Source organism: Poecilia reticulata, chromosome 4 (genome assembly GCF_904066995.2).
Source record: "Poecilia reticulata chromosome 4, P_reticulata-male-v2, whole genome shotgun sequence".
NCBI classification, from domain to species: Eukaryota; Metazoa; Chordata; class Actinopteri; order Cyprinodontiformes; family Poeciliidae; genus Poecilia; species Poecilia reticulata.
Genome location: NC_088833.1, coordinates 16,450,923 through 16,471,265, shown reverse-complemented (window position 1 = coordinate 16,471,265; position 20,343 = coordinate 16,450,923). Strand labels below are relative to the sequence as shown.

Here is a 20,343-nt window from a genome sequence, read left to right as displayed (position 1 = left end):
AAGAAAATGGATATGCTGTGCCTTAAAAAAAACCCTACAAACATCTGATATCAAAAGGAAAGTGAGCAATACCTTCCAATTTCCTCATGGACATCATAGACTGAGAATAATCTCCTTCTCTTCCCCAGCTCCACTTCCCTCTCCTGAGGATCAAGCAGACCTACAGGAAAACACAAAATTAGTAAATAAATTTGGCACTTGGGTGGCAATCAGTGTATATTCTTCAACTTCCTTAAGAGTACAAAAGCTTGCATTATCCCTTATGCTTCAGCTGCTCTAATCATTCCTTTTTAATAACGTTATGATGAACAGAACCAGTGTAAAAATGTAGATTAGAACTGCTGACCTTCCTCAACTGTTAGCTGAGCTTCACAGGAGGCTTGGCCTGAGTCGTTGTGAGCAAAGCAGGTATATATGCCACTGTCCTCTCCTTCAGGGCACAATATGGTTAGGCTGCAGCGAGCACCATGTTGGACTATTTTCACATTCTCATTGGCTGCAAGGGGCTCTCTATCCTTTAGACAGGAGAGAATCAGCTTTTAATAGAAAAACCAATGAGCTCATATGATCAAACATGGCATTGACACTTCCTGAAATGTTTCACATTACAACAACAAAATATGGTGTATTTTGTTAGAATTGTATGCATGGCGGAAGGAAAATAACATATTTTAAATATTGTTTAAATATTTTATGCTTTGTTTCTTTGGAAAGTAACAGATTTTTTTCCTCCACATTTCTTCATTTCTTTGAGAGCTTGCTCAGTCTTCTTCCCACATGTTCTCATTTGGATTAAAGCCTTTACTTCGACTAGGCGATTCTAACACATGAATATGTTTTCATCTAAGCCATTCCATTAGTTTTCCATCAGTTTTTCTTCCAAACTAAGTTAATTTTACTCTGTTTAATCAGACAAAAACCCATTCTTTGACTGAAAAGTAACAAAATATAGAAAATTAAGGTAAATTTTCTTTAATTATAGTGTTGTATAATTATTGTGCTTCCTTAAATTTTATGTGATTTTGTAAAATGTTTGTTAGTGGGAAGCTGGATATCATTTACATATTTGAAATAAATACAAAAAGTATTAAATACAAAAAGTAGTAAATACAAAAAGTATTAGTATTTTTGCAAGGCCATGGATGATATAATGTTTTAGAAATTGCATTAAATGTAGTGAAATAAATGAAAATAGAGAAACTATTTGGTTAAGTATCAGAATAGTTACATCATATAACTGCAGACTTGCATAATACTTGCATAATTGTTCATCTAATCCTCTTTGCAACCAGTGTGGTTTGGGAAAACTCTCCTTTGTGTGACTCTTTACCTTGTACCACTGTACTTTAGGTGTGGGTCTTCCTGTGATGATGGAGATGAATGTTGCTGGTTGCCCAGGTTCGACACACAGATCCTCAGCAGGGACCTGGACCAAAGGAGGAGCTGAGAAGAAAGCTGTATCAGTATTTATTAATGCAACAATTTATTGACTTAATTCTGCATTGAAAAATATAAACTACCATCTGTTATTTCGTGCAAAGCCTCTGAAATATAGATCTCTTCTTCTTCGTCTTCCAGATAACATGAGGACTGCTGTACTGCAGATGGGTGAACATCCACAACAGAGCTGTATCTGGTATTGAAGATAGGCAAAGATGCACAGAATGTGATTGGCTCAAAGTACTATACTAAATATCACTTTCAAAAAGTCTAATAAACATGGACAAAAATTATTACACGGAAGCAAAAATCTCGTTGGTTTTGATCGGACACCTCTGCATAAGACAACTTGAATGCATTTAGATAAAATTAGTTAAACTCACAATAATAACATAATAATAACATTAGCAAACACAAAATCAATATATTTTCTTTTAGCGCAACCAATAATGTTAACTGTAACCTTGGTTAATTTATTAGCATAAAAATCACTTCTTGGTGCAAACATTTTGAGAACAGCAAAGATTGCTGTGAAGGATCAGTAAAAGAGTCTAGAAAAATACCCCTTTGTTGTGAGGAGCACAGACTCTAGAGCAAATCATATATAATGTCATCCTCATTATTGTTCATATGAAGAAAGATTAGCGTGAACACCAGTACACTGTTTCCTTTTTCTAATCTCATTATCTTGATGAGGACCAGTTATCGTGGTAAAACCTGCACTGCCACAATGCTTTAATAAGGTTAAAATTATTATATAGTTATTTAAAATGGAGAAACACAGTTCATGCAAATTATAATAAAAAAATATAAAAATTAAAAAAAAACTTACTGCTCAGAAGATCCAGGGGGAAATTGTGTCTTTGCAATAGAAGAAGGGCTGAAATCAGTCTGCAGCCATTTCTTAACAAAGGCAGTGGACCAAGCCTCTGAGTCAGCTTCTAGAAAAACCAAAACACCAATTAGGGAAACTTTAAAATTAAACATTAATAAATAATTTAAGAATTTTGTAATTTTTATTTTTTTACTAAAAGTGGAAATTTTTTTTTTTACAAAAAGTACATTACCTTACAATCCAGGAACAGCAAACACCCAGTTTGTCTTACCTTGAAGCGTCAGGGTTTTACCCATCTAACCCACCACATCAACAGGACATGATCACATGCCCACTCCTGCACGGGCAGGAAGGATACACTCTCCCAGCACATGACCATCTTGTAGGAGTGGAGAGTTAGCTGGGCATGCGTTGGCAGGAAGAGAAAGGGAGTGTTGAGTGGTTATTGGTTATCATGAGTGTGATGACTTTCATGGAACAGTCCATGTGAGGAACCCCCTGCTTTAGGACCAGTGAAGGGAAAATGGGAAACATCATGTAGGTTATAGACAATGGGAAGACAAACAAATATGGTATGAAAAATACAGAAGTACAATTCACTTAAATTCCGTTTAGTCGATTTATGATCTGCTACACAAAAACACTGACGTGAAGTTTTCAATATTATCCTGTTCGCCATTAGCTTTTGGCACCTTCAGTCTTCTGATCGTTGCATATAAACATTGCAGTAGGAACACATACTGTTACAATCCATGCCCTCTGTGAAAAGTGAAAACATGATGAAAAACAATGAACACCCCATACAATACATTTAGCAACGTCTTTCTTGGATGTTGGGAAATACAGTATGAATTCTATCATGAATGATACCAACTAGATCCCACATATTATGGCTACAGGGAAGAGAGGTAAAGGTGCAATGGCTACATTTAATGTTTCCTTCCCAAAATCAACATTCTGCCTGCAAAAAGTTGTATGTGTTAATTACATGCATATGTTAGCTTCCACACAATGGAGAAAATTAGCAAAACACAATAATATGCCCTCTTTTTTGCAGTATTTGTTGTATGAACTGCTTTGCACTGGTTGGTTTTACAAATGCACGTGAAACAACCAGATCTCATTGTTCAGAAAACGAAGCACTTTGCTATAGCTGAAATTTATGCACATATAGATGAGAAAACTTACACCTAAATATATGCTTAGTGTTTCATTTAACATCGTTACATGACAAATATTTGTGTGTCATTAAAGGTTATTTGTGGCTGAGTTCATTAACAAATATGAGTAACTAAACATACTTGCAATGAGAAGCAGTCATGCATTCTGAAAATATTCATTTGCCTTTTTTGATCTGAAAAAAAAGAAATATCCTGAAATTTCAAATAAAGTACCATAATCATGCTTTTTTTTTACTTTTTGATGAATTGGATCAGTCAATGTAAAATAAATAAGAGTCTAACCATAACAAAAAGAGTCTACCAGACTCTTGATAACAATCAATAGTTAGGACTAGACATGCACCAAGAAATTGGGTGGTAGCTGGAATTAGACAATTTTCAAGTTGATTATCTTGGATTAGTGATCCGCCAAATGGTAAAACATAAAAATAAAATCTTTTTCCAGCAAAATGATCTCGGATACAAACAGCTAGGACTAGTAGACCAACACTTTTCAGGGTAGGAATGGTACAGAGAGAAGAAAACTCAAAGCTAGATATCTTCAAGAGCAGTATTGTGTTTTATGAATAATCTTCTGAAAGCTCTATAGATCTTGAGGATATAAAATCTAAAATCCCTATAAGTAGTTGAAAGCTCTATATACCATTATGATTGGTGCAAACTTTAAATCAAATGCTACGCAGGTTGCACCCTGTGCCATAATAGTTTGGAATCTAGTCAAATGGTTGCTGGAACTATGTTTGGTGAAAGAGTGTATGAAATACGGGAAAAACAATGTAAGTATGTGAGTAATATTTCAAGATACAGCACACTTCATGGAGTTTATGAATGGTAGTGCTCGAAAGATACTGACCAGGCCAGATTTATGGATATTGTAAAGAGATGTCACGTAATGTGATGGAGAAAGGGTGATAATGTTGGAAGTAAAACTTGATAATGGCACGTGCTTTAACCCTTTGGAAATGCAGCTAATGTGCTAAAAGGATAAACCACACATATGAAAACGCTGTCATGGGTTTTCACATGGGTGTTGACTCCAGTGGCTTGGACAGTCCTACCTTTGACAGGTAAGTCCTGTGATTGGTCACTCTCACTGTCAGCCGGCGGTACAAAGGCAGGACAAAGACCTGCTTTGCATTTGACACAGCCAAGTTCATTCCAAACCTAAGGAAAAGAAAATATTTGACAAGAAAGTGACACTGTCTGTTTTAATACTATTCACTCTCCACTAGTATAAGTAAAGGAGAAATGTGTTTTATACCTCACACTCATACTGTCCGATATCTGCCTCTGTTGCTCCAATAACTGTGAGAGACAAGATTCCACTTCGGGCGTCGTTCACAATGGAGTATTTATTGCTGTCACTCAGCTCCCTGCCATCTTTCAACCACCTGCAGGCAGAATAATTTCTGCTGTCAGCAGACACATGGCCATCAGCTGTGACATGTAACATGATTATCTCTGTGTTTTGCCTGATTCTTGGTAAAGGGGTTGTGAGAGTGGAACATGAAAACTGGATCTCCTCTCCGTCAATCAGACAAGCACTTTCTAGTCGGCTCACAAATCTGGGTGGAGCTGGAGAAAAGGACAAAGTGAACGTAAATAATTTGAAAAGAAACAGCCAGATATGGGGTAAGAACCACCAATGTCAATAATATTTTACCTGGCATTTGTCATGGTAGAAAAGATGGAGTGGTAAATACAGCATAATTGCACAACAGGTACAAGAAGCCAAATTGTATTGATCGCTTACAAAGGGCCTTGCAAAAGCATTGCATTTCTTGAACCTCTTCACAGTTTGTCATGTTACAATTACAATTTACATGTTACATGTTACAGTTTACTCACCTTGCACCACCACCTTAGCCAGAGTGCCAGCATTGCCCATAGAGCTGGTTGCATAGCACACATACTGACCAGAGTCCTCTGCTGTAAGGCAGTCCAGGACAAGACTGCATGTTCCTGACCGGTCAGCTGAGATGATGTGGCGTGGGTCATCCTCCAAAGGAAGACCATCTATGAATAAAAACAAATCAAACTTTACCCAGCAAAGCAAGTGTTGTTTACAAAAGGTTAAAATATAAGAAAAGATTTAGAAGTTTTCAAGTCATGGCCCACATTTGCAACCTCTAAACTGTTAATACTTCAAGAAGAAACTGAAGAAATGCAAACCTTTGATCCAGCTGACCACTGGTTTTGGAAATCCCAATACTCTGCAGGTTAGTTTGATTGTCTGTCCAATTTGTGTTGAGCAATCACAAAGCAGAGACTCAAACACTGGAGAGCCTGATGATAGATGATAACATAAACAGAGAAATGCTCAATATGTAAAAGCTACTACCAAAACCTCCCCACTTTTATTTGGTGGCTTGCTAACATTTCTGAAGAACATAGGAAGACCTACAGTTATTGCTGAGGCTGGATCGTTGCTGCAGCTCCTTCAGGTCTTTCAGCCAGGACAGCTTAACCAGAGTGGAGTTGCTCTGCAAAGTGTAACGCCGTATAGAGCCTCTGTGCTCATGCCACAAACCCCAGGACCTGTCTTCTCCTGCCACAGTTTCCTTTATTTCCACATCATTCAGCTGGGCAAGTTGTTGAATCAAAAACACCAAAGTAAAATGACAGCAGGCACATTTGCACCATGGTGAAAATTTGCTTCACCAACAATGGAATACTGTGGCGGAAAGAAGGCAGATGTGCTGATCTTACCTTCATTTTGTTCTTAAAGCTGTAAGTGTCTCGATTCATGCTGCCATCTCTCTTCACCCTACACAGTACAATGCATTCCTTAAAGAGAAACACTTGTCTCTGATGCCCCCTAGAGGTTGTTTTCACTTCTGGAGATTCCTCCCACACTGTGAAGACTCCCTAAACAGGTAAAAACAAATCACAGTTTAGAGACAATTGCACTGAATATTCTATATTATAAGAAGAACTAAGTGCTTCAAAACAAAGACATGTTAGTGTGGAAGCATGTAACTCAAAGGTTTTTATTTGAACTGCTACTCTGCCTTGGAATTGGAAAGATTTGTATGCTTGAAGAAAGCAAATTTTTGACAACAAAACTCTCACAAAAAAATAATGTTTAAAACCCAAGAAAAAAATGGCTGTCTTTTCTCCTTACCTGTCGTACAGGCTCACCCAGAGCAGTAAGAGGAGCTGGATAGTTTTCAATCAGTGATACTCGATGCAGGTTGTCTGATCTCCAGGGCAAACAGGACACCACGGAGAAGGCATCCTCCAAAAGGTAGCAGCTCTGGCCGCTCTTCGCTTTGTTCTTGATCAACTCCTGACAATCAATCAATAACTGGTTAAAATTGGTGAAAGCAGAAATATGACTTGAAGAGCTTGTATTGTATATAAAGAGTTTCTAACAGTAGTCCATGTTTTTTCCATGTCTTTTTCCCCAGTTTAAATTTTTTATTCAGCATATGTTGATGGAGGATTTTCTGGATGGATAGATACCGTATACTTTATTATAACATTTCCATTAAATACTTAAATCAGACTGTAACCGACTGCAAATATAACCAGATACAGTCATCTTCAGTCTTGTGTCCAGCTATGCTGTAGTACAACAGCTAATGTAGTATGAACTTAAATCCCCTTTGAAAGATAAATAATGTAAGTTTTCTGCATCACAAAAGTTCAAAAGCTTGGTACCTTCAGTAAAGCTTGGTAGGTTTGAATCCTCTCTACTGGTTGCTGCAGGAAAGTAAGGACATCCATAATAGGGGCATCACCAGGCTTCTCAGGTGCTGCTATCTCCTGAATGGCCATTGACAAGAAATAAACTTTAGGTTGGTGCAAGCTCTCTTTCTAAACTTTAAATCTTGTGAACAGGCATGAAAGAGATTAAAAAATTACTTTGAAGTATTGCTGAACAGCCTTGTCACTGATGCAGGCCTCGGCTTGTGCTTGCCCCACCATGTAGTGAAGATACTTTTCAAAATATTCAGCGTGCTTGATTAAATACATGGCAACATCATCATCTGTAACGCAGCCCCTCAGGCCAGGAAGGATGGAACTGAAAGTAAATGTATTACTGAGGACTGTATTATGGCATTTTCTTTAAAAAAATGAGCCCAATAATATCAGAAGTATGGAGAGCTGGTTCTATTACCGTTCATGTAAACCAACAATATCTTTAATGTTCCTAAAGATGATTTCTTTCTGGTTGAGGATGTTAATGGGAACATGGTGGCTATAGTCCAGATGGTTGAACTGGTGAGTGATAAACATCTTCATTGCCTTTACAAACTCTTCTTCTCCATCAATCAAGCCTTGGATCAGCTGACTAAAGATTTCAGGAAGGACAGGAAAATTGGAAGTGATGCACTGAACATTCTAGTTTGACCTAAGTCCAGTAAATTCTGATCACAAATGTCACAAAATCAATGTATCATGAAAAATAAGAAGAACAGACCTCAGTGCTCTCCTATACTCTTCCCCTGTAGACCCAATTCCATCGAGATCCTCCTGAGCAACTCTCCTTTGTGGGAAGGTTTCCTGTTGGAAATGATAGCTAGGTATTTATCATGAAGCCCTCTCATATCTGTGCTGGTAAATGAACAAAATCGAGGCATATATAAAATGTGTTTATGTACAGTTGATACCAGATATTTTCATGAATAGTACAACATTTCATCTCACTGTCATTAGATAAGACAAATTCAAACTTGTGAAAAGCTTGTGGAAGAATACCAAAAATATTTGGCATACAGTTCAGGCAATTAAACCAAGCAATAAGGAAATAAATCTAAACTTCTGAATTTGAGAACAGCTATAAAAATGTCTAAAGATCTATATCTGAATTTTCTTGCAATCCTATCTGACCTATAACAAGAAGGGTTTAGTCTGGCTTCATGTCAAACATTAAGGAACAGTTATATGGTTTATGTAAATGTATGAGTTCATCTTTACATAGAAACTTAAAACTACGTAGGTTCACCAACAATATTTGTACAACTTACTTTTCTCTTCTTTTCCAGATAGGCAGGACACAGCCATCCCTGCCGAGACGGGTTGGTTTTGGTTGGTTTGGTCCTCACTAACCATCTGTCAGGATGAACAGAGTCCAGGACCTCCACAAACTGACCCTCTTTCAGAATAAAACTGTCCTTACTTCCAATATTAGGATTGCAGTCGGCTCGAGCTACATATATTTCAAATATCTGAAGAAGGAAACATTAAGTAAGTTAGACTTTAATGGTAAGATAATTTTACTAATCGGATAATGACTTAATTAAATTAAACTTGCTACAAATATGATTAGAATGTAAAATGTACCTCTCGTCTGTCCTCTTCACCCTCTGACTCAGATCCAGACACAGTACTTGTTAAAGGTGTGTGGGATCGATGGTGCTTTGGAGATGGTGTTCTTAGCTTAATATCATGAGGTCCTTCAAATTAGAACAGAGGGAAACTTTCTTTAAGTAGCACAGTAAATAAATCTGGCTGTAAAAAAACAATAGTAAGATGGAAAGAAATATTGCTGTATGCATATTTACAAAAAATGCATACAGCATTTTTATGTAAAAGGTGATGTATTAATAATGAGTAGACACAGAGTTTTGTTAATCTAATCTGTACAGTTTCTGAAAAAACAAACAATGGTTTGGATTTGGAGAGACTGAAGATCTTGTATTGAATGTAACAAAACAACCCAAGTGAAATTATCCAACATGCCAACATGCAGTGACTGGCTGCCTGAAAGACAGGAAGATGCAATTTTATATTTTGTTTGTTCAAAAGTATGCTTTTTGTATGTTTTTTTGTTTGCTTGTTTGTTTTACCTGAACCGTAAGCAGGCTTAGGTAAACAAAATCTGTTTCTAAAGTTATTGGCTCACTGGTGACACTTAGTGGCCATGCTGGGAAACTGCTACTGATGTGAAAACATTTGTAGGACACAGCTGAGAAAAAAATCTGAATGTTTTACCAAGAAATATCATTAAGGCCACTCCAAGCATGTTACATTCACATGTGAAACAAATAATTTTCTCAACAAAAGAGTCTTCATTTTCTTCTATTTTGGGATAAGTTTCCCAATTTATTCATCTTTTTATATTTTAACATAATTGTACATTTCAAAATGTACAATTATTTTTGGAATAGTGTTTTGTACTCTGTCCCAGCAATTAAAAACACAAATTTATGGAAAACACAATTCATTTTGCTGACCTTTAACATTCAGCAGTTTCATAGGAGGTTTCGGAGCAGCTGTTTCTTCATTATTATCCTTTGGCTGCATTGTGTCAGCTGGTTTTGGTACTTCCCTGATAAAATATCAATGAAGACCAGTTCAGTTTCGGGAGCACAACATTCAACATTCAAGATGAGCATTACAATGAAGGGACAATGTAGGAGAACTACCTTGGTGTCACTGGAATACTTTCAACAGGCTCCATTATATCTGGAGCTGTGTCATACTCTGAAGGACTTGACACTATTAAAGGTAGAAAGTTGACAATTTATAGTGATAGCCCTGGTTTGTGCTAACTACTGAAAACCAAATGTGCAACTTACAGGAGCTGACAGCAATGAGTGAAGATCTTCTCTCTTCCAGGAGTGTTTGATTGTTCTGTTCTGTCAAGAGGTAGGTATCCCACAGGGAAACACTCACACTTTCTACATAATTTTCAGCATCTGCAATTGGAGCTAGCTCTGCTTGACTCTGAGTCAGACTTTGAGTCTGTGTCATGTCCTGGGTGTCAGGCTTCTGTGGAGCAAGCTGCAAAGGAGTTATAGCCGCTAGTGGTGGGTGTACAGGCTTCTGGACTGCAGGAACAGGTTGCACAGTCTTCACTACGGTTATGTTTCCATTGTAGGAGGTCACACCAAACTTATTTGCCACCTCACAGGTATAAACTCCGCTGTCGCTGTTGTTCAAGTTTTTAACCACGAGTGTACATTCTCCCTTTTCTGTTGTTTCAACCCGGCATCGAGGATCATTTATAGCATGTTGACCATTTTTCAACCAGCGTACAGTGCTGGGTCTTCCATCCACAACACACTTTAATGTAAGTGTACCGTGAAGATCTGCATTCTGGTTCTTGAATACCTCCTTAAAGACCGGTCGCATGTCTTTGCGAGCTTTGTAGCCTTTGAATGCTGCCTGGATCTTAATGGCAGCTTCTTGCATTTCGGGTTCATCCTCTATGATGATGTCAGTCTCCAGGGGAGACGGTTCTGGTGGCTGGATCTCCTGGATAAGTTGCTGTCCTGTTTGTCTCTCGGGAACAGCAGGTTGGAAGTGGTTAGGAGGGAGCTCAGTTAAGGCCTCTGAGAAAGTTTCTTCTTCAGAAATGTAGAGCAGAGGAATGTCATCTTCCATTTTAGTCGATTGTGTTTCCTCCACTCTTCTTAATGGCTCAACAGCCAGTTTAATTTCAGGTTCCTTCTTAATTGGTTTTACTGGTTGTTTTACTGGTTGCTTAAGTTTATCTTCTGCTTCACTATCAATTGTGATAGACTTACTTCCTTCTAACTTTAAAATTTCTTCAACGTCTTTCTTCAAAGGCTTTTTTAGCTGTTTGTCTGTCTTCTCCTCGGGGGACTTTACTCCAACACTTTTAGGTTGTACATCATCTTGATCTGTCTCTGTGTCCCGTGACTCATGTATTTCCATTCCTATTTTTATCTTACTCTTTCTCCTCTCAGGTGGTTTTGGAGGTGCAAATTGAAGGATTTCATCTGCCTTTTCTGGCTCTTCTATTGATTGCTGGTTTGCTCTGGGAGTTTGTGTCAATACCTTCTCTGTGAACTCTTGCCCATTTTGTCTCTCTTTATGATCTTCAAAATCTTTAAGAGAAGTCTTGATTAGTTGAGGAATTGTTTCCTCTGTTTGATTCATAATAGACTTGAGTGATTGCTCTCCATATGCTACCTTTGCCTTAGATCTTACTGGTGGTTTCAAAGTCTCCTCTTCTGTCTTTTCTACTTCACCTTTGTTTTTTGAAGGTTTGACATCTGTTTTTATTTCTTTCCCATTAAGCTGCTCTTGTACATATTTTTCATCCTGACTGTTTCTCCAAATTGTCGCTTTTTGAGTTATTTTCTGTTTAACTTCATTTGCTTCTTCTGAAGAGTTTTCTTGTTGTTTCAACCCCTTTTCAGTGTCACAACCCTTTTCTGCCTCTTTCAGTTCAACCACTTTGTTACCCACAAGCCTTTCTGACTGATTTACTGGAGGGATGACTTTAACAAATTTTCCTACATTTCCTACTGGTTGTCTCTTTTCCATAAGATCATTTTCCATACCCAGAGATGAAGTTGTCTTTTCGATCCTGCTGCCAGCCTTATAATCCTTCTCTGGTAGCTGAACTGTCTTAACCTCTTTCTTGTGCACTTCACTCCCTTTGTCTTCACTCCTCTCCACTTTTGTTCCATTCTGAGCAACATCCAAGTTCTCTACTGGAGATCTTTTATGTTGAACACCCTCTTGGACTTCATTATTCACATTCTGCACAGACACCTTTACACCAAAAACTTGCTCTGTGTCTTTTTCGACAGAAGTAATAGATGCTTTCCTATTTGCCCTCTTCTTGGGCTCTGGGGGAATCTGGTTGGGATCTGGAAGCTTGGGCTTTTCATTTTCTGAAGCGGGAGCTGGTGTAGGGATAGTACTTTTCATCTGCGCCAATGCTCTTCTAGACTTTTCCTCTGATGGAGGTTTTGATGCTTCACAGAAGAAGGAAAAATAGTATTAACATCATTACAGTAGTCATCCAAGATTAAGTAAAAAAAAAAAGATACACACCTTTTATTTGTACTGTTGCAGACGTTTCTGCATTTCCGGCGTGACATGAGTAGCTACCACTGTCCTCTGAACTGAGCTTCCTGATGTTAAGCTGCAGGAAACAGCCGTCTTGTTTCATCCCATACTTCTCGCCGGCTCTCAGAGGCAGATTATCCTTCTTCCACAGAACAGCCACTCCAGGTTTGGATAACTCACAGGACAATGAGGCTGCACTGCCAACCTCTGCCTCTACACTTTGTAATTCTTTGATGAACAATGAAGCAAGCTCTAACGGGATTGAAAGGAAACATATATTGTACAATGTCAAATAAGTGAGTAAAACATTTTCAGGGCTTAATTTTTCTTGTGTACTGTACATTCAGTAGTCTGTAGTTACCAAACTTTTTAGAGCAACAACTGTCTTACTAAAGCACTATTTTCTATCTTGACATGTATATTGGTGCCAGCAAAATGCATGTTACACAGGGTAAACCTGCGAAATTGAAGCAGGTTTTAATTAAGGATCAACTCCTACCACATTGTTGAAATATTTGTGGAGCTTTTTATGTGGTTCCAGTGTGACTAAAGCATGTATAAAAGGATCACAGTGTTCATGCTCTAGAACAGGGTACCATCTTGTATTTTTTAACCCCATTTTTATGAATGAAATGCTCTGTGAGAGCTATAAGTGGTTAGAACATTTTTATCAACTGACTTCAGTTCAGGAATCCGTCAAGCCAATGTGAGTGATTATTTCCATTGTGTTGCATGAGATTGATGTTGTGTTTGTCATTGATGTCATATTTGAGTAGTAGTTGTGGAAATGCTGTAGCAGTGGCATATTTGTACAGTAACTGGCAGATATGGCATACTGCTGCACCTGCTGCAGTAATTTCTGACACACACTATGTTTGAGAAGCACCGATCCTACGCTAAGTCGATGTAACCAACAGATTGAGAAAAGCATATTTGATAAATAATTGATAGCGAATGCCCAAAGTTAAAATAAACACACCTTTAACTGCCACATTTGCAGTGCTTTCTGCACTCCCTGCTTGGCATGTGTAGCTGCCACCATCCTCAAGTTTGAGATCTTTGATGTCAAGCTGATAGAGGCGACCATTTTGTTTCATCTCATGCTTCATGCTGGCTCTCAGTGGCAGCTTGTTTTTCTTCCACAGCACTGAAACCCCAGGTTTGGAAAGTTCACAGCACAATGAGATCATCTCTCCTACCTCAGCATTCATATTTTGTAACTCCTTGATAAAGAACACAAGATGTTCTGTAAAACAAAAAAAAACAAAAAATAATAATAATAATTTGGGGTGTCTTTGTTAGGATACAAATGACTTTGCTTCAAACTGTTTTGTTACAGACCTTTCACAGATAATGTTGCAGTGGTCTCTGCATTCCCTGCTTGACACGAGTAGCTGCCGCTGTCCTCAGGTTTCAGGTCTTTGATATGTAGATAAAGGATGGAACCTTCTCGTTTCATCTCATACTTCTTACCGGCTCTGAGTGGCATCTTGTTTTTCTTCCATTGCACAGACGCTCCAGGTTTAGACACTTCACAACATAAAGATGCTGCTCCACCTTCGTCAGCCTCCATGCTTACTAGCTCTTTCTTGAAGAAGGGAGGAAGTTCTGAGAAAATATGCCAGAATTTAAATTTCTTTCTTAATACTAAAAAACATTTAGATCATCTGATAAAACCATACATTGCACAATAAATACACACATGGAGGCTTTACTGAGTTAACAATGTTGTACAACCTTTCACAGTCACAGTTGCTGTAGTCTCTGCAGCTCCAGCTTGACATGAGTAGGTACCACTATCCTCAGGTGTGAGATCCTTGACGTAAAGTTGGAGGAAGCAGCCATCATGCTTCATCTCATACTTCCTGTTTGCTCTCAGTGGCAGCCTGTTCTTCTTCCATTGTATTGATAGCCCAGGCTTGGATACCTCACAGCAAAGAGAGGCTGTCCCTCCCTCCTCAATGGTGACATTTTTCAAATTCTCCTTGAAAAACAGGGGAAGCTCTGAGAAGATAAGTAATGCATAAAGATCCAGCTTTGGCATAGCAGGAAAAGCCAATATTAAATTGTCTTTCTCTGAATGAAGTTTGCTCTGAATGAAGTTTCTTTCTGCAGTATTTAAAAAGCATTGTACCAAATTAACAAACCTTTTACTGAGACAGTGGCACTAGTCTCTGCTTCTCCTGCTTGGCAAGTGTAGCAGCCACTGTCCTCTGGTTTGATCTTCTTGATGTTAAGCTGTAGAAAGCAGCCTTCCTGCTTCATCTCATACTTCCTGTTGGCTCTCAGAGGCACATTGTTCTTCTTCCACTGAACAGAGATTCCAGGTTTAGAAACCTCACAGAATAATGAGGCTGTACCTCCTTCATCTGCCTTTATGTTCTGCAGATTCTTCTTGAAAAAAGCTGGGAGTTCTGGGAAATATAGGGTATTGTAATGTCAAATATATTTAGCATATAAATATATTTTAGTTGGTGAAAAGTTGAACTTTGTTTTTTGGTAGTTTATTGTGATGGCTAAATTCCCTCATAAAAATGGTTAAATCATCACCTCTGACTGTCACATAAGCAGTTGTCTCTGTGTTTCCAGCTTGACATGTGTAGCTACCACTGTCTTCGGGTTTCAGGTCATTGATGTGGAGCTGGAACAGGCAGCCATCTTGTTTCATTTCATACTTCCTGCTGGCTCTAAGAGGTAGTGTGTTTTTCTTCCACTGCACAGACGCTCCAGGTTTAGACACTTCACAGCACAAAGATGCTGCTCCACCTTCCTCAGCCTCCATGTTTACTAGCTCTTTCTTGAAGAAGGTGGCAAGTTCTGAAAATATAGAACAATTTATATTTTGTTATTCCACTACCTACAACTAGAAAGTTTTTCAAATTATTTTGGGGAGAAGAGGGTTTTAACCTTTCACTGACACAGTTGCTGTGGTCTCTACATCTCCAGCATGACATGAGTAGCTACCACTATCATCAAGTGTGAGATCTTTGATGTACAGCTCAATGAAGCAGCCATCATGCTTCATCTCATACTTCCTGTTTGCTCTCAGTGGCAGCCTGTTCTTCTTCCATTGCACAGGCAGCCCAGGCTTGGACATCTCACAGCAAAGGGAGGCTGTCCCTCCCTCCTCAACGGTTAGACTTTTCAAATTGTCCTTAAAGAAAGGTGGGAGCTCTGTTGAAGAGAGTAATAATTGAAAATACAATAATTACATTTTGATAAAAATGTTTTAAAATCTTGTCTGCAATTTTCCAAATTACAAACCTATTACTGAGACAGTGGCACTAGTCTCTGCTTCTCCTGCTTGGCAAGTGTAACAGCCACTGTCCTCTGGTTTGATCTCCTTGATGTTAAGCTTTAGAAAGCAGCCTTCCTGCTTCATCTCATACTTCTTGTTGGCTCTCAGAGGCACATTGTTCTTCTTCCACTGAACTGAGACTCCAGGTTTAGAAACCTCACAGAACAGTGAGGCTGTACCTCCTTCATCTGCCTTTATGTTCTGCAGATCCTTCCGGAAAAAAGCTGGGAGTTCTGGGAAATATAAGATATTGCTACGTCAAATATACTTAGCTTGACTGTAGTTGGTGAACAGTTGAAATGTGTTTTTCCTAGATTATTATAATAGCTAAATCTCGTCATCAAATTCGTCCTAATGATTGGATCATCACCTTTCACTGTCACATTAGCAGTTGTCTCTGTGCTTCCTGCTTGACATGAGTAGATGCCACTGTCTTCAAGTCTCAGGTCATTGATGTGGAGCTTTAACAGGCAGCCATCTTGTTTTATCTCATACTTCCTGCTTGCCCTAAGAGGCAGTCTGTTTCTCTTCCACTGCACAGACAACCCTGGTTTAGATAGCTCACATTGCAGGAAAGCTGCACCTCCTTCCTCAGCCTCCAAACTTCTTAATTCTTTTATGAAGAATGGGGGCGTCTCTAAGGGAAGATTGGAGAGAAAAATACAATAAATATATATTTTTTTTCTGTTAGTTGACCAATAATCCAGAACCTGTTGAGCTTCACGTACCTCTTACAGACACAGTTGCACTTGTCTCTGCACTCCCTGCTTGACATGTGTAGCTGCCGCTGTCCTCGAGTTTTAAATCTTTTATATACAGTTGAATGATGGAACCTTCTTGTTTAATCTCATACTTCCTGCTGGCTCTCATAGGCAGTTTGTTTTTCTTCCAGAGCACAGGAACAGGTTTGGAAAGTTCGCAGCACAGAGAGATGATACTTCCTTCTTCACCATTCATATTTTGTAATTCTTTCATAAAGAAAACTGGATTCTCTATAAAAATATTATGAAACATTTTAAATCTTGCACATTTCTATGCAAACATATTAAATGCATGAAGACATTCAACTCACAACTGCCAAATATTTTAGAGCATTTATTTATCTTGCCTAGTTGATTCTCTTTTGGTGACTAGAAATATTGTGCATCAAAATTAACATCAGAGCTTTTTGAACCAACAAACCTTTCACAGATAGCGTTGCAGTGGTCTCTGCGGGTCCAGCTTGACATGTGTAGCTACCACTGTCTTTGGGTTTCAGGTCATTGATGTGGAGCTGGAACAGGCAGCCATCTTGTTTCATTTCATACTTCCTGCTGGCTCTAAGAGGTAGTGAGTTTTTCTTCCACTGCACAGACGCTCCAGGTTTAGACACTTCACAGCACAAAGACGCTGCTCCACCTTCCTCAGCCTCCATGTTTACTAGCTCATTCTTGAAGAAGATGGCAAGTTCTGAAAATATAGAACATTTATATTTTATTATTTCACTACCTACAACTAGAAAGTTTTCCAAACTATTTTGGGGAGAAGAGGGTTATAACCTTTCACTGTCACAGTTGCTGTGGTCTCTACATCTCCAGCACGACATGAGTAGCTACCACTATCATCAATTGTGAGATCTTTAATGTACAGCTCAATGAAGCAGCCATCATGTTTCATCTCATACTTCCTGTTTGCTCTCAGTGGCAGCCTGTTCTTCTTCCATTGCACAGGCAGCCCATGCTTGGACATCTCACAGCAAAGGGAGGCTGTCCCTCCCTCCTCAACGGTTAGACTTTTCAAATTCTTCTTAAAGAAAGGTGGGAGCTCTGTTGAAGAGAGTAATAATTGAAAATACAATAATTACATTTTGATAAAAATGAGTCATAATCTTGTCTGCAATTTTCCAAATTACAAACCTTTTACTGAGACAGTGGCACTAGTCTCTGCTTCTCCTGCTTGGCAAGTGTAGCAGCCACTGTCCTCTGGTTTGATCTCCTTGATGTTAAGCTTTAGAAAGCAGCCTTCCTGCTTCATCTCATACTTCTTGTTGGCTCTCAGAGGCACATTGTTCTTCTTCCACTGAACTGAGACTCCAGGTTTAGAAACCTCACATAAAAGTGAGGCTGTATCTCCTTCATCTGCCTTTGTGCTCTGCAGATCCTTCCTGAAAAAAGCTGGGAGTTCTGGGAAAAATAAGATATTGTTATGTGAAATATATTCAGCATGAATTAAATTTGTGAATGGCTGAAATTTGTTTTTGGTTGTTAAATTCCCCCATCAAATTGACCCTAATGACTGAATTGTCACCTCTGACTGTCACATTAGCAGTTGTCTCTGTGTTTCCTGCTTGACATGAATAGCTGCCACTGTCTTCAGGATTCAGGTCATTGATGTGGAGCTTTAACAGGCAGCCATCTTGTTTTATCTCATACTTCCTGCTTGCCCTAAGAGGCAGTCTGTTTCTCTTCCACTGCACAGACAACCCTGGTTTAGATAGCTCACATTGCAGGAAAGCTGCACCTCCTTCCTCAGCCTCCAAACTTCTTAATTCTTTTTTGAAGAATGGGGGCGTCTCTAAGGGAAGATTGGAGAGAAAAATACAATAAATCAATTTTCTGTCATCGATATTTGACCAATAATCCAGAACCCGTTGAGCTTCACGCACCTCTTACAGATACAGTTGCACTTGTCTCTGCACTCCCTGCTTGACACGTGTAGCTGCCACTGTCCTCTGGTTTAAGATCTTTGATGTAAAGCTGGAGAAAGCAGCCATCTTGCCTCACCTCATACTTCCTGCCGGCTCTTATCGGCAGCCTGTCCTTTTTCCACTGAATCGGCACTCCTAGTTTAGATATCTCACAGTAGAGGCAGGCCGAGCCTCCTTCTTCAGCTTCTACACTTTGTAGCTCTTCTTGAAAGAATGGAGGGAGTTCTGGAATAAAATATAAAAGTGAAAATTTTGTAAAATGTTATATCTGAAGAAACTTTTGATGCAAATGAAATTAGAAAAAGACCACAGAATAAAATTTGACTTTTCATCCTGATAACAAGAAAAGAAAATAATCACCTGTTACAGTCAGTTTGAAATGGCTCTGCACATCTCCGGTATCACAGGAATATAGGCCAGTATCCTGGGGCTCCACATCATGGATAAGAAGCAGATTGACTTTACCCTCCTTGCGCATCTCATATTTATCACCACTTCGAAGTGGGACATGGTTGCGCTTCCAGGTAACCATGGTGATGCAATCAGATGTAGCACAGGACAGAAAAGCTGTCTCTCCTTCCATGATGACAGTGTCTTTGGGTTTCTCCTCAAACAAAACTAACATTTAAAGCCAAATGTTAAAGTTCAAATAAGTTCAAATGAAAACTAGATGATTTAATCTGGATGCGCACTTCATCTCCCTCTTTTTTTTACCTACCTTTGGGCTTAGGGAGAACCAACAGTTTTGCAGAGGTCCTTTCTTCCCCAACTACAAATGCTACATTGCCGGTCTCCTCTGGTGTTGTCATAGTGAGGACAAGGCGGTGCTGGCGGCCACGGCACGTCATCTGGTTCATCTCGTTTTTCTGCAGGGGGCTCGAACCAAGCCACCACATGCCCTCGTTCACGTCTGCATGGGTCAGCTCGCACACAAACACAGCGTCTTCTCCAGCTGTCACTGTTAGGTCCTGCAGTTCTTTCACAATCTTGACACGCTCTGCGGAAAAATAAGGAACAATGTCCAGCCAGTTCTTTAGATAAATGAAGTTGAGAATGATCAACTTCAGCACACCTAAAAAAATTTTCCTCACAACTGTTTTTTTAAATCAGGTTATAAGTTCCTCTACCTTGACAGAAGCCCAAGCCCCATCTGAAGAAAAGCAACCCTGGATCATGATACTGTCACCACAATGTTTCACTATGGGTATGGTGCTCTATTTATGCACAGTGTTGTTTTCGCCATAAGCCAATCTTTTGGAATTGGGACAGTAAGTTGAAGTTTGATTTTAGACCAGAAATCAAACTTCTGGTCTGTTCAAGGGATTTTTAGTCAGCATTGGATGTTTTCTATGGAAGAAAATGCTTCTATCTCTCAACCCTACTCCATTGTCCAGAAAAACTGGGAATAAAAGAACTTAATATTGAGACACATCCAATAACAGTCATACATTCCTGCAGCTAAATCAGTTACTGTCAGCCTCTTCACATCATCCCTGACCTCTTTTCTGATTTTAGCTCAGTGATGCAAAATGACCAAATACCGAGAAATGCTTTAAGTTCCTTCTAGTTAATCAGATTCGCTATAACTTAGAGGATGTGTCTACCAAAGAAGACTGGATGCTAGAAAAAGAAGTAACTGTTTAAAGAGGTTCTTTCATTTTATGAATTTTCTACAAAAAAGATTTGGATGTTTTTAAGCTGAAATGCATGACATGTTTATTACATCAAACGCTTGTTACTCATTTATATTGGTGTTAATTTTTTATATCAGATAAAAATTAACAGGGATATTAACAGGGGTCAGAATACATTGCACCTACCCCTCACAATCAGTTTGGCAGTGGTTTTCTTTCCTCTGGTGATGCAGCAGTACTCCCCAGCATCCGCCAGCTGCAATTTCTTAATCTCCAGAGTGTGCAAAGGGCCTTTTTTTCTCACTATGTAATGCTCTCCGTCTTCCACCACAGTGCCGTCATTCTTCCAAGTGACAGGAACATTAGCACTAGAAACTTCACAGGACATGAGCACAGATTTTCCCTCGGTAACCACTTGGCTCTCTAGTTCCTTCTCAAAGTACACAGATGCTGCAGCTGGTAAACACAAAAGGAGAAATTACATTTGCACAAAC

The 20,343-nt window shown here is 39.0% G+C and overlaps 1 protein-coding gene across 6 annotated transcripts in view; it reads right to left on the bottom strand.

The window, feature by feature from the left end:
• obscna (obscurin, cytoskeletal calmodulin and titin-interacting RhoGEF a) overlaps positions 1 to 20,343 on the bottom strand; it is a 53,470-nt gene that overhangs the window by 8,055 nt on the left and 25,072 nt on the right. For 4 of the 6 annotated variants that reach the window (XM_081606382.1, XM_081606383.1, XM_081606385.1 and 1 more), the window contains 40 exons: positions 20,036 to 20,305; positions 18,934 to 19,212; positions 18,576 to 18,833; positions 18,174 to 18,440; positions 17,816 to 18,082; positions 17,425 to 17,691; positions 17,068 to 17,334; positions 16,712 to 16,978; positions 16,258 to 16,521; positions 15,900 to 16,166; positions 15,496 to 15,762; positions 15,139 to 15,405; positions 14,782 to 15,048; positions 14,379 to 14,645; positions 13,969 to 14,235; positions 13,573 to 13,839; positions 13,211 to 13,477; positions 12,217 to 12,483; positions 9,984 to 12,137; positions 9,831 to 9,903; positions 9,639 to 9,733; positions 8,746 to 8,858; positions 8,430 to 8,630; positions 7,883 to 7,965; positions 7,580 to 7,753; positions 7,324 to 7,483; positions 7,120 to 7,224; positions 6,581 to 6,745; positions 6,166 to 6,324; positions 5,861 to 6,038; positions 5,629 to 5,742; positions 5,305 to 5,472; positions 4,929 to 5,031; positions 4,718 to 4,847; positions 4,515 to 4,620; positions 2,273 to 2,381; positions 1,521 to 1,633; positions 1,331 to 1,443; positions 347 to 515; positions 73 to 160 (listed from right to left, as the gene is read on the bottom strand). In XM_081606382.1, coding sequence (XP_081462508.1) covers positions 73 to 160; positions 347 to 515; positions 1,331 to 1,443; positions 1,521 to 1,633; positions 2,273 to 2,381; positions 4,515 to 4,620; positions 4,718 to 4,847; positions 4,929 to 5,031; positions 5,305 to 5,472; positions 5,629 to 5,742; positions 5,861 to 6,038; positions 6,166 to 6,324; positions 6,581 to 6,745; positions 7,120 to 7,224; positions 7,324 to 7,483; positions 7,580 to 7,753; positions 7,883 to 7,965; positions 8,430 to 8,630; positions 8,746 to 8,858; positions 9,639 to 9,733; positions 9,831 to 9,903; positions 9,984 to 12,137; positions 12,217 to 12,483; positions 13,211 to 13,477; positions 13,573 to 13,839; positions 13,969 to 14,235; positions 14,379 to 14,645; positions 14,782 to 15,048; positions 15,139 to 15,405; positions 15,496 to 15,762; positions 15,900 to 16,166; positions 16,258 to 16,521; positions 16,712 to 16,978; positions 17,068 to 17,334; positions 17,425 to 17,691; positions 17,816 to 18,082; positions 18,174 to 18,440; positions 18,576 to 18,833; positions 18,934 to 19,212; positions 20,036 to 20,305 — 9,682 coding nt within the window. The remainder of the gene's footprint in view (positions 1 to 72; positions 161 to 346; positions 516 to 1,330; positions 1,444 to 1,520; positions 1,634 to 2,272; positions 2,382 to 4,514; positions 4,621 to 4,717; positions 4,848 to 4,928; positions 5,032 to 5,304; positions 5,473 to 5,628; positions 5,743 to 5,860; positions 6,039 to 6,165; positions 6,325 to 6,580; positions 6,746 to 7,119; positions 7,225 to 7,323; positions 7,484 to 7,579; positions 7,754 to 7,882; positions 7,966 to 8,429; positions 8,631 to 8,745; positions 8,859 to 9,638; positions 9,734 to 9,830; positions 9,904 to 9,983; positions 12,138 to 12,216; positions 12,484 to 13,210; positions 13,478 to 13,572; positions 13,840 to 13,968; positions 14,236 to 14,378; positions 14,646 to 14,781; positions 15,049 to 15,138; positions 15,406 to 15,495; positions 15,763 to 15,899; positions 16,167 to 16,257; positions 16,522 to 16,711; positions 16,979 to 17,067; positions 17,335 to 17,424; positions 17,692 to 17,815; positions 18,083 to 18,173; positions 18,441 to 18,575; positions 18,834 to 18,933; positions 19,213 to 20,035; positions 20,306 to 20,343) is intronic. The other 2 variants (XM_081606387.1, XM_081606386.1) reach the window with 2 other exon arrangements.